The sequence below is a fragment of the Pseudonaja textilis genome, chromosome 1 (genome assembly GCF_049901715.1).
Source record: "Pseudonaja textilis isolate UNSWEBS1 chromosome 1, rPseTex1.2, whole genome shotgun sequence".
Taxonomy (NCBI): domain Eukaryota; kingdom Metazoa; phylum Chordata; class Lepidosauria; order Squamata; family Elapidae; genus Pseudonaja; species Pseudonaja textilis.
Window position 1 is genome coordinate 113,790,556 of NC_141990.1, and position 13,007 is coordinate 113,803,562.

Genomic DNA, 13,007 nt, shown 5'->3' on the forward strand with positions numbered 1-13,007 from the left:
TTCAGAGACTCCACCTTAATTAATGCACTATAAATTAGGCTGGGAAATTCTATTACAGTTTCCAGGATTATGCATTGACTCCAAATTAACAATCCTTGTTTTCATGGTTCCCTGATCTTGCCCAGCTGCATGGAATTTGACAGTAATTTCTGTTTGAGAGGTGACTACAGCATTTCCTTCCAGCAACATTTGTTGAGTGAAATCTATCCTTTCTTCTTTCTCAAATATAATAACTTTGATTTCTTGTATCCCAACTAGATTGTGTGAACTGTTATCAGTCTTACCAAATTTCCACCCTCTCCCAGAACCCACTTAGAATAATCAAAGCATGTGAAGATTATTAGCAAGGTAACCCTACTATTACAGGCACCCAGGTACAGCATTATTGAGTCCCAATCTCTCTTTTCTTCACAGTTTATGTTAATGGTGTGCTAGTGATGTCTCTCCCTTTCTGTTAGGATTATATATATATATTAATGTCTTAACTTTTTCTTCCTGGATACTCCCTGAATTTGTATCTCTCCTGCTACAGTTAGTTACAAATATGCGTCAAAGCCCTCTTTAAGCAAGTCTAATGGAATATTCAAGAATAACTATTCTTCCAAGCATTTTCCTGCTCTGCCAATTGATAATTATGACCCATTCATTCATGTCTGAAGATTCTGTGGGCCAGGTCTCTCTACATCTTCTGATCTTGCACTACTTCTTTGAGTCGTTTTATGCTCAGGCTGGTGTCAGCTTTGATGGGGCTCCACCAATCAACATGTAGTAATCTTCAGATAAAATTCTTCGGTATTATGTGCATGTATGTTTTATGAACTGATCTCTGTCCTTTGAACTTCTTGTGCTCTGTACTGACTGGTGGGACTTTTAAAAAGACAGTTGACAGTTCATTGATGCAAATGGTAACTCATGTTCAGGCTATGAATACCATGTCACTTGGTTTCACATAGTTGGAAGAAAAAAACATAGCTTAGCTCAAATGATATGTATTCTTAATGTGGTCTATATATGTGATAGAAAAAGCGAAGTTCTTTCCTCTTGCATCAGTTCAACAGAATATGACAGTTCTAATGTCAAAAGCAGAGTTAATACTTTAAAATGATCTGTATGTATAAATATTAATGCGTATAAGCCCAGCTCACATGGTTGCTCCTTGGATTAAATGTATGCATCAAAGCCTTTGTTCAAACATTGAAAAAAAGGACTGCCAATACAAGTCATAAAGCCACTTAAATATTTGTGGTACTCATTTTTAACATTTATAATGTAATCCAAAGCATACAACTCTTAGTTTGCAATTTTGTCTATATGACTTAGCACGGAATGGCAATATCAGTTTTCCAAAGCAATATTGTTTTGTTGCTAAAAACAAAAACCCATAGAGAGGCAGCCTGAATTTGCAGGAGTATCAAACTTATTTGGAAAAAAATAAATCCCCGGGGGAGGAAGCACCTGGCCTACAGAATTATTGTCCCATCAAAAAAGGGGAGGAAACAGAAAACTAGGGGAAAGAGGGAAAATGCCCCTGATAGGCTAAAACGAGAACACTCTAGGCTCCCCATGTATTGAATTTGATTTAAAACAAGATGCAAAAGCCTATTCTCAGATATATTCTTTCTGTTTTCCTTTCAGATAAACGTGTTGACAACTGGCCTATGATGCAATCTCCTTTTCCAACCTTGATAATAAGCACACTTTACCTTCTCGCTGTTTGGCTTGGGCCTAAATGGATGAAGACAAGGGAACCTTTCCAGTTTCGCTTTTTGTTGATTTTTTACAACTTTGGAATGGTCCTACTTAACTTCTATATTTTCAAAGAGGTATTTCTGCTTTCATGCTGAACATGGATAAGGACACACATTAGATAGGCCTGTAATGCACAGACAGATGTATAAATATAGCTACATGTATATATCCAGTCTTATACTTGTCTTCTCAGAAGGCAGTTCAGAGTACAATATGTCTAATTGCAAGGGAGTTCTATTTATGACCATAGCCAGATTTGCTATAGGTAGTCCTCAACTTACGACCTGTTGCTTAGTCACCATTCAAACTTCCAGTGGATATATCTAGGGGATACAGGCGGATTTCAAGTTCCGATGTACCCACCCCACACAATCATGTTACTGCACTTCAGGCAAATGGCTATTAAACCACATTTACAGTCACTTACAGCTTCCCTCAGTCACATGACTGCATTTGTCAATGGTTTTGCTGAAAACCAGCATTTACTTCCATTTTTGGCAAAACCATGCCCGTAGCAAACCTTTGGTTCTCGCTTAATGATTTCTGCAAAAATATAAAATAAAATCACATCAGTCACATGCCTGACCCACTTTGCAACAATTACGGTTGCGATGGGCATTACAGTCATAACTCAAGGAAACCTGTTCTTGTGACTCATTATTTCAGGTGAAATACAAATATTTGGCCAGCCTGATTTGCATTTAAAAGGTGGGTGTTTCTGCATTTAGTTATCGATTTCATTGAAATTGTTGAGTGGAATGCAGGAGTGAGTGGAATTCATTGAAATTGTTGAGTGGAATGCAGACTCAAAGTTTGCGAACTGACTTCTTACTGCAGAAGACAAAAAACAATATTAAATTCCTTCAATAACGCCCATTCGAAACTCAGGGACAGGCATGAATTATTTAGCACCACAATTATGTTAAGTCATGACATGATTTGCTTGGTTTCAGCTTAGCATAGTTACATGAAATTTATGGAAACAATGGTTTATGGTTTAGAATTATGTGAGAATTTATTTCCTAAGATTAATTTCAACAAACCCTGGTTGAAAGTAACACAATATAGAGTGTATCAGATATGCAACAATATTCCAGCAGTATTTCTATTTGGTATATTCTTATACCAAAGCACAGTATAAGCAGACAGGGCTTGCAACTGCATCTTGCAGAGTATGCAAAAGCATAACAAATTTGCCTTCACTAGTCACCAGACATCCTGAGCCATCTACCAGAAGAGCAAGTAGCTATGGCTGTCTCAGCACTCCAACTTCTACCAGCTGAGCAGGCAAATCTAGGGCTGCTCTTAGTCTTCAGCATTAAAAAAAATCTTGCCCGACTCTTGAAAGAAACATTAGATAATTAAATGTTTAGATAATTAGATGTTTATCTTGGTGGTTTTTTTAAAGGATGTGATAAACAATCATTTTGAAATGTTAGCATCAATTTAGGTGAAGGGTTTTTTTTGTCTGTCTTCTTTTCTTTTTTTCCCCCCACTAAGATTCCTGAAACATTTTTATTTGTTCAAAACATTTTATGTGGTGGCGATAAAAGGGAACATATGAACTGCATTTAGGACCAGACCCATGAGATGCCCCCCCGCAACATGTGAATTGCTTAAAGAGCCTTTATGACAACATTTACAGCATGCTGAATTGACCCTGAGTAGCAACAGGGAGAAGAATCAGTCATGAACCTGTAGTTCAGTAAACCAAATCTTTTCTATTCTCTGACCATATTTCAGAGATACTATAGCTAACATACTAATCTAGTAGGAGGGAGTGAATAATGAGAAGGTCACTCAGATGGGTTTATCAAAATATTCCATTGCCATGTTGTTATTTACAGTGTGTTTGCCTTTGTCTTATCTTTGAAATGCAGTAGAACAGAGGTATATAATCTATGGTTCTGCTTTGCTGGGAGCTGGGTGTACACTGTACTGATCCCTGCTTAATCAGTTCAAAGTGATTTGGTTGCTTTAGGGACAGAGGTTTCGGCCATAACAATGTATAGAGCCAATTACTGGGTAGGCAATAGGGAGAACCTCAGTATTCTGTAACATTGCACAAAATGCCTCATATCCTAGTTATGCTGTCATTATCATATTATGTTGTTTAATACAAAAACAACAAAAGCAAACAAACATAATGCACTAAGTAGCTATCACAAAGATGGCTGGGAATACCAATAAGAGGAGTAATGGCGATCAAAGTGTAGCTGTTCATGGTCTATAATGTCATTTGGTGAGATATCCAGGCAGCTGCATTACTGATGGCTTATACCAAACTTAGCATGAAGCAGCCCATACATAAAGACAATAGTTCGATATTATGCCTGCATAAGGAGACAGGTATGATCCCTCACTAATACATTCAGTGTCCAGTTTTATTGTAGTAATTACTACACTCCTTCTGAATTATTGATGTGAAAGCGAGGCTGCACTTCATCACAGAGCATTAAGAAGCTTGCTTTTGCTCAGGGCCTGTTACAGCAGTAATCCTCTTTCTGCTGAATAATCTGGACATGAGGGGAAGGGCTTTGACAAAGAAATAAGTTGCTTGAAGCACCCTTTCCCAACCTGGTGGCTTCTAGAATTCAGGAACTTCCTAGAAGTTAAGACGGGGATTAGCAGTATTTTTCCCGCTAAAGGACACGCTTGGGTTTTTTTTAACGGTATGCTGAAAGCCATTTCCAAAAACTCTGAAGGACCAGGAGAAAGAATATGCTTAGGACAAAAACTTAAGTTTGATTTGGTTTGAATATAGACAGACAGGCAGATCTAATTCAAGTAAATTTGGTTTAAGGCATAATAACAGGTGTTAGTGTTGAAAGTCTTAAATGGCTTAGAAATTGAACTGCAACAGAGCAAGGATTGCATTTGGCCAGTAGTCTCTTTTGTTCCTGACAGCTGTCTTTTTCCAACCTAATAAAGGAGAATATTTGTAGCTCAGAGTTGAAATGAGGGGCCCTTGTGAGCCTCTGAGCTTGCTTGTTTTCTTGCAGACGTTTCCTTACCCAAACTAGGTAACATTATCAGTGCTGTCAGTGCTATCTAGTTTGCGTAATGAATCGTCTGCAGGAAAACAACTAAACTCAGAGAGCACCAAGGCCCCCCTTTTTCCAATCTGTTGAATGTTTCCACTTACGATATTTGTAGGCTTTTATTTGAGGTATTTTTGTTTTCTTTTGTGGTAATAGTTGTGAGATGCCTTAAGTCTTCAGTGAAATAGAAAAAACCCAGGAACTAAGTTAAATGAATAAATAACATAAGTTATAATAAATAACATAAGTTTCATATTCTCTCACGCCAAAAGCTTTGTGATAGTGATCCATGGTACTTTCATAGGGATTGGATACCCCAGATCAAAGTTTGCAGCCTAGGATTTACACATTGAGCTTAAGTGACCCTTTGAGAGGAAAAAGAGAGCAGAAATTTAAACTGAAGCTTTATTAAAGTAAGCTGGTTAGTTTAGAAAGGTTATTTTTAAGTGATAAATTTTTTCAATATTAATTTGTGAATTCCTACTTTCAGCTAGTTTTGTCATCAAGAGCTCGAGGATACAGCTATATCTGCCAGTCTGTGGATTACTCAGATAATGAATATGAAGTTAGGGTGAGTAACAATAACAATTATTCCTATATCACTTAAATTATTTTTATAGGTTAATATTACTTATGTCTCTTCCTGTCCTCTAGTGAAAAACTATTTCAGCACATAGATATTGTAAGACCTTTTGTAAGAGCTATACTACATGTTACTTTCAAAAAGATTTTAAAAATATGTTTAAACTTATCACTTTATTTTTAAGAAACATGCAGGACCTTATAAGAATTGGGATTCTTCCCTTGTTTCCAGCCATATCTCCTCCAATCTCTCCTCTTCCCCTCAATTTTAAATTATACTCCCTAACTTTTTGTATATACTTCAAATTGGTTTAAATACTAAATGAGAGATACCATGAAACAGGTAAAATGTCCTGTTTCTGGAAGTATGTGTTTTTATTGTTTCGGAACAAATAATATCCCCTGTACTAAAGAACTGCAAGTTAATGTGTGCAGTTTAAAAGTTATATCATCTAAATATCCTCAACTGGGAAAATGGGAAATGTCTCTAGTCTAATTTATTTTGCAACTAAGTCACATTTTCTTGTTATTGAAGGCAATTTGCCTTAGACCAGGGGTGTCCAACCTTGGCAACTTTAAGACTTGTGGACTTCAACTCCCAGAATCCCCCAGCCAGCTGATTGAGGAATTCTGGGAGTTGAAGTCCACAAGTCTTAAAGTTGCCAAGGTTAGACACCCCTGCCTTAGACAATTCAAGTTGTCCTTAACTTACATTAATTTAAATTATTAATTTAGCAACCATTCAAAATCACAATGGCACTAAAAAAATGATTTACAACCAGTCCTCACATTCATGACTGTTGCAGCATCCCCATGGTCACATGACCAAAATTTGGGCGCTTGACAACCAGCATGTATTTACAATAGTTGCAGTGTTCCAGGATGATGTAATCACCATTTGTGCCAGCTGGTTTTCAACAAGCAAAGTCAATGGGGGAAGCCAGATCTGCTTAACAACTGTGGCAAAAAAGGAGGTCACAATTCCTCAACTTACAACCAAAATTGAGCCCAAAATTTATGCTGCTAAGTCAGACATTGGTTAAGTGAAATTTGCCCCATTTTACGATCTTTCTTGCCACCATTGTTAAGTGAATCACTGCAGTTGATAAGTTAGTAACCTGGTGGTTAAGTGAACCTGGTTTACCCATTGACTTTGCTTGTCAGAAGACCTCAAAAGGAGATCACATGACCCTGGGAGACAGTGACCATCATAAATATGAACCTAGTTGCCAATCGTTTGCATTTTGATCACATTACCATGGGGATGCTGCAACAGTCATAAGTGTGAAAAATGGTCATAAGTCACTTTTTCAGTGTTGTTATAACTTTGAACAATCATTGAATGAACTGTTGTAAGTCGAGGACTTACCTGTACTGAACCTCGAGTCACTTAATGGCTGCCTTGCTTAGCAATGGAAATTCTGACTGAAAGTCAATGACTATCTATACTGTATTCTTATAGCTTTCCAGAGCCCTTTGTTCCAATTAATGGAGACAGGCAATAATTCACACTGTTTTTTTTTAGAATTTCATGATCTGAATTTCATGTCTCTGATCTGAAGACATCTGAGATTATTCTTGAGAGCAATAAGATGCAGATTCATATTTAAATGCTAATCACGTTTCACATCTTATACTAAGATACTGATAGCTTCAGCCAGCTTTCATGATACCATTGCAATTTCTCTGTAGGCTTATATGAAAATGTGCTGAACCAAGTTTAGTTAACATCCTAAGGCTGCAGTATGAATCAGGCCTTCTAAACACTGACTTTTACAAAATGATCAGAGCAGTGGATATCAATATCAGGCAACCTCATATTTTCAAAGGAAGAGAATGTGTTTTTATTGGACACATGAAAAATGATTGCTTCCAACTTAATATGTGTGCAACAAAGTTATAAGGATCCTAGAAGTTTATTTGGCTAAAATATTTTCAATATTGCCTTCTTTAAAGGATTTTTTAAAATAATAATAATAGTTTATTTCCTTCTAGAAATTAATGACAATCACAACTATTATCACTTCCTTACCAGTTGATAATATAATATGGAGGAACTGTTTGAATTTGCCTTCAAGATATTTTCATGAGCCTTAATTCTAGATGTTAGTTAGATAATGATAAAAACATGATCCAGTTTCATTCTTATAATCATATATATGTCTAAAGGCTTCTTGGTTAAATTTATTGTGCCCATCAGCCCAATCAAGTAACTGTGAAAAGACTGTTCATTGAGAATTGAAACAAATAGTGGCTATGCTATATACAATGGAAATTACACATAAACTAAAATTTTAGAAACATATAAAGTGAGTATTAATTTGGTGGCATTTGTTCTTATTGGATTTCTTAAATATTTTTGAGGGAGATAATAGTAAAGCTTGATGATAAGAAATATTCTGTGATCAAGAATTCTCTCTCCTCAGTGTTATTTTTAAATGTTGTGTTTTATAGCCACCTGTCTTTTCAGAAACTAGGTAAAGAGATCTGTGAAGCAAAATTCTACAAAAAAAGTGGTTTTTTTAAAATCTGCAAATTCCAGCATCATTCTAGACTTTAGTTAAATCAGCTACAGTATTACCAGTAATAGCAGAGATGGATTTATGGATTAATCCAGCAGTTATAGATTTATAACATCATTCAACCACCATATCACTTCTGCAGTAGCTTAAGAACACTTTAAATTGGCTGTGCAAACAAGCTAGGCTTTAAAAGAAGCCTTTAAAAATATTTCAGTTAAAAATACCCCACACTAATAATCAATGCAATCTCTCTGTCTGTATGTATGTCTCTATGTGCATATTTATATGTGTGTGTATATATATGTGTGTGTGTGTGTGTGTGTACAAACACATACACACACTTCTGAGCATGAGCCACCAAGCAACTAATTCCGCTATAGAAGTAATAAACACACAAACATTTTTTTTTTTTAGCATAAAGAGAATAAAAGAAAAGAAATGAAAGACAGAAAGAGCCAATTACTATAAATGTAATTGGTTTAAATGTAAAAAAAAAATCCTTAGCAGGCAAGGTATAGAAGTTATAGGCCTCTTAATCATAATAAACAAAATATTTTTATATCGTTTGGGGGTCTTAGCAAACTGTAGATATATGCTTGTTGACAATAGTCTCATGTTTCTGCTCTTATGTGTTTTACGTATGTTGACATGTTTACAGTCTTTGCAAGTAGTTTATACAATATTAAATTGAAGACAACAACTGGATAGAATAAGCACTTTCAATTTTCTTCTAGTGTGGATGTTTATTCAGTAACCTGTGGTCTGAGGCCACAAATTTACTCATTACAGTTACAATGAATTGGTGCAAGATAGGGCAATTAGAAGTTCTAAATTAGTGGGGAGACCTGAGGTTGGATCTCTTGGGTCCATTATGAAACAATTGATGTACTGGGTTACTGATTGTATAATGTCATGGATTTATCCCAGTCAGAAATCGTGCATTCCAGAGTATACTTACTGTAATGTTATGCATGAAAGACTAGGTCCACATGTGAAGGTTCAATTAAACTAATTTATTGCTAAAGCCTATGCACATAGGCTTTAGCAATAAATAAATAACAATCAAGTAACAATCAACATCTAGAGTTAGATAAGGGTCAACAGGACACTTGTGGCTACCTGACAATTCTAGGCTGATTCCCCTTATTTACTCATACATTCCCAGGTTCTGCCATTCCTTCCCCTATATACAGTATATATGGCACTATATTAAAAAAAGTGTGTTCCCCCCCATCTTACTTCAAACTTTATTTGCGTTTAACAACAAATAAAGGGAGAATAAATGTGCCACAGAACCAAGCAGACCTGCTTGGGGACTCCGCATAAAAAAAAAACTAGGAGCACACCATAGTAGATAGAAGCTCCATCTGCTCACCAGTGGCCTGGCCCATATGGGGGTTTATTGACTGTCAGGAATGATGGTTTTCTTCCTGCCACCTCTTTAACCACATCTCTTTATACTCTTTGAGTCATTTGGCTGCTGTGCTCCCCACAGGCCACTTGTATTCAGTTTAGTGAACTTTCCCCAAGGAGTCGACTGGGGATTGCAAACTCTCTATATTCACACCTGGCAAATGTAAATTGCTTTGTTCTCATTGGTGATACTGATTATTTTTCTAGCTTTGAGCTTTCTGACAAATCTAGCAGACAGCTTTGTCACCCAAAAGATGGAGGAGAGAACTAGAGAGTCAACTATACTGGACTTAATCATTATTAACAGAGATGAAATGATAGAGGGATCGAAGTTGTGGGGACTTTGGCAGAGAGTGATGATATCATATTGGAATTTAACATAATGCAGGCATACATACTAAAACAAAGTGAAACTAAATGTTAGGCATCCAGAATTGTCCATGGTAATCAATCACTCCGTGACAAGTATAATCACCAACTGATTTATTAGGAACAGCTCTGGTACTTCTATTGAATTTCCAAACTGAAAGTCATTTTCAGCATTTCACAAAATCCACCTTCTCTCCTCCCACTTCTTACACTTCATTAATCACGAGAACCAATTAATTGCAGCTGGAATTTTTTAATGCAACATACGAAATAACCTTGAACTTTCCAATTCCTCCACCTCCCTTTGCATTCCTTATAACAATCTTGGCAGCTGAATCTCAGAGCTGACACTAATATCTTATATTTTAAGACAGCTGATTTCAACAAGCTTAGAGAGAGCTTGGGAAAGATATCTGGATAGATATCATAAAAGAGAAAACAATTCAAGAAGCTTGGGGAACTTGAGATAACCCAGAACAATTCCACTGAAAAAGAAAAAAATAAGAGAATCCAGGCAAAACCAGTATAGTTGCATGAAGAACTCTCTGATAAACTGAAAAACAAAAAGAGTATAAAAACTGGAAAGAGGGACACATAACTAAAGCAGCGTATAGCCCAAAGATGAATTCAGAAAAGCTAAGGCTCAGAATGAAATGAATGAATGAATGAAACAAGCTAAGCTATTACCGTAGTAGAAGCCAACACGGGTTTATGAAAAACAAATTATGCTAGACAAACCTTATTGCATTTTTTGACAAAGTGCCTAAATTATTAGATCAGCAAAATGCTGTGCTCATAGTATACAAGTATACTTGGACTTTGACAAGGCATTTGACAAAGTAGACTACAGCCTACTTCTAGGTAAGATACTGTGGGATAGACAGCATCACCACAAGATGGATTTGTAACTGGCTAACCAAATGCATTCAACCATAGTTCTCAATGGAACTGTATAGACATGGAGGAAAGTGTGCAGCGGGGTACTCCAAGGTTCTTTCTTAGGCCCAGTACTCTTCAACATCATCATAAACAATTTAGATGAGGAGATAGAAGGGGAACTCATCAAATTTGGAGATGACACCAAGCTGGAATAGCCAATACTTTAGAAGACAGACTCAAGAGCCAGGAAGATCTTGAGAGACTAGGCTCTATCCAACAAAATGCAATTTAGTGGTGAGAAAAGCAAGGTTTTATACTTATTCAGGAACCTATCTGGCTCAACTGCACTACCTGGGAAGGGATTTAGGAAATCTAGTGGACCGCCACTTAAGTATGAGCCCACAGCATGCTACAGCTGCCAAAAAAGCTGTGCAGTTTTACGCTGCATCAACAGAGAGCTGGTATCAAGATCATGTGAAGTGCTGGTATTCCTTGATTGATAAAACCACACTTGGAATACTGCATCCAGTTTTGGTCACCAAAATACAAAAAAGATGTTGAGATTCTAGAAAGAGTGCAAGGAAGAGCAACAAAAATAATTATAGGACTGGAGACTTAAAGCAAATGATGAACAATTGCAGGAACAAGGTATGTCTAGTCTTAACAAAGAGAAGGAATAGAGATGATATGATAGCACTCTTTCAATACTTGAGGCGCAGTCAGACAAGAGAGGATTGACCTATTTTCTAAAGCACCTGAAGGCAGGACAAGAATTAACAAATGGAAACAAACTAGAATTAAGGAGAAATTTCCTGACAATGAAAACAATTAATCAGTGGAACAGCTTGCCTCCAGAAGTTATGGGTGCTCTATCACTTGATGTTTTTAAGAGACTGGATAGCCATTTGTCTGGAATGGTATAGAGTCTTCTGCTTGAGCAGAGGTTGGACTAGAAGACCTCCAAGGTCCCTTCCAACTCCGATATTCTATATTCCCATGAGATGCTGTTTGTTTTCGATAATTAATTCCAAAATTTATTGTATAAATTTCCATATGCCAATTTTATCTGAACCTTTAGCCTATAACTTTCTAGAATCAAAATCTTACTTGGCTTTTTGCTGTTTATTTCAGATTTTTTAAATACCTGTGCTTATGATTAAATTTTTATTTTGCTGAGGATTAAAGGCAGTCTCACCCGGTGTTTTCAAATTTGTCTTTTTGAAGGGCTTTAAAACAGCTTAGCAATAGTTAATGAACAATTTCTGGAAGTGATTGGAAAGTGAGGTATGTGAGCTTAGTGTCCTTTAAAGGTCTCTATCATGGTTGCAACTAGTTCCACCATCTTCCCGCACTCATACTCATGGAGAACTGCTGTCCTACATCTCCTCATGTGGAGCAGCCATCCTGAATACCTGTGGATGATCTCCTCTCTTTATCTGGAGAACTTTCAAGAACTTTCTCTACTCACTAGTTTTGGGGTCTTTACCATGGTTGATAATTCTGCTGTCACAGAACTGTCTTCAGATCACCATATTTCCTTTGGAACTTTGATTTATAGAGATTTTTCAAAGAATTTGGTATCAATTACCATCTTAGAGAAGCAATGCAAATGATGTATGATGATACTTCGAACTTTGTGGCTTTGCAAAATCTCACATAGTTGCAGCTTTTATCCTATATATGGACAGAGATGTGGGGAAGTGCAGGGAACAATTGTATGCAATGTTGCCTCATATTAACCCATCTGATGAGTTTTATCACCTATGCAAATTCTTTATGGCAACAATTTACCTGGCTCTTTGTATGTCTTACTCTTCTGTTAGAATTTGTTTAGACAGGTTTACTCTGAAGAAAAAAAAGCAAGATATATCATTATTCAAGATTTAATCTTATATCAAGATATAATCTTATATCAAGATTATAAGACAATTTCTTTATATAAATAATAGTGATAGCACATATCTCAGAGTTCTTTGAATTTCTATGTCCTCAAGCTCACTTTATTAAGGAAGTCTGATATGGGCTGCATCTATACCATTACTGGATGGCAGCAAAGAGCTAAAGTTATTTGTTCCTGTTTGCTGCCACCTAATCATTATCCAGATATTTACAGACCAAACTTGGTAGCCCTTGGTAGCGTTAATTATTCTTGACACAGATTATGTTCTTTAGAAGATGCTAGTACTTTCCACAGTAAATTGGTCGATAATAATGTAAATTTTATTTTTACATTTGTGGGTTGCCAAATTTATTTTCAACAGCATACCTTTCATAGCTTCAAAATGAAGGCACCAATCTAAAAATATATTCCATGTTGAATAGTAATAGCACTTAGGTTTATATACCACTCCATAGTGCTTTACAATAGGGGTCTCCAACCTTGACAACTTTAAGACTTGCGGACTTCAACTCCCAGAGTTCCTCCTCAGAGTTTACAGAATCAGCTTATTGT

At 36.4% G+C, this 13,007-nt stretch overlaps 1 protein-coding gene across 1 annotated transcript in view; it reads left to right on the plus strand.

Moving 5' to 3' along the window:
- ELOVL4 (ELOVL fatty acid elongase 4) overlaps window positions 1-13,007 on the plus strand; it is a 43,330-nt gene that overhangs the window by 17,578 nt on the left and 12,745 nt on the right. The window contains exons 2-3 of the mRNA XM_026695116.2: window positions 1,636-1,823; window positions 5,281-5,361. Of these exons, the coding sequence (XP_026550901.1) occupies window positions 1,636-1,823; window positions 5,281-5,361 (269 nt within the window). The remainder of the gene's footprint in view (window positions 1-1,635; window positions 1,824-5,280; window positions 5,362-13,007) is intronic.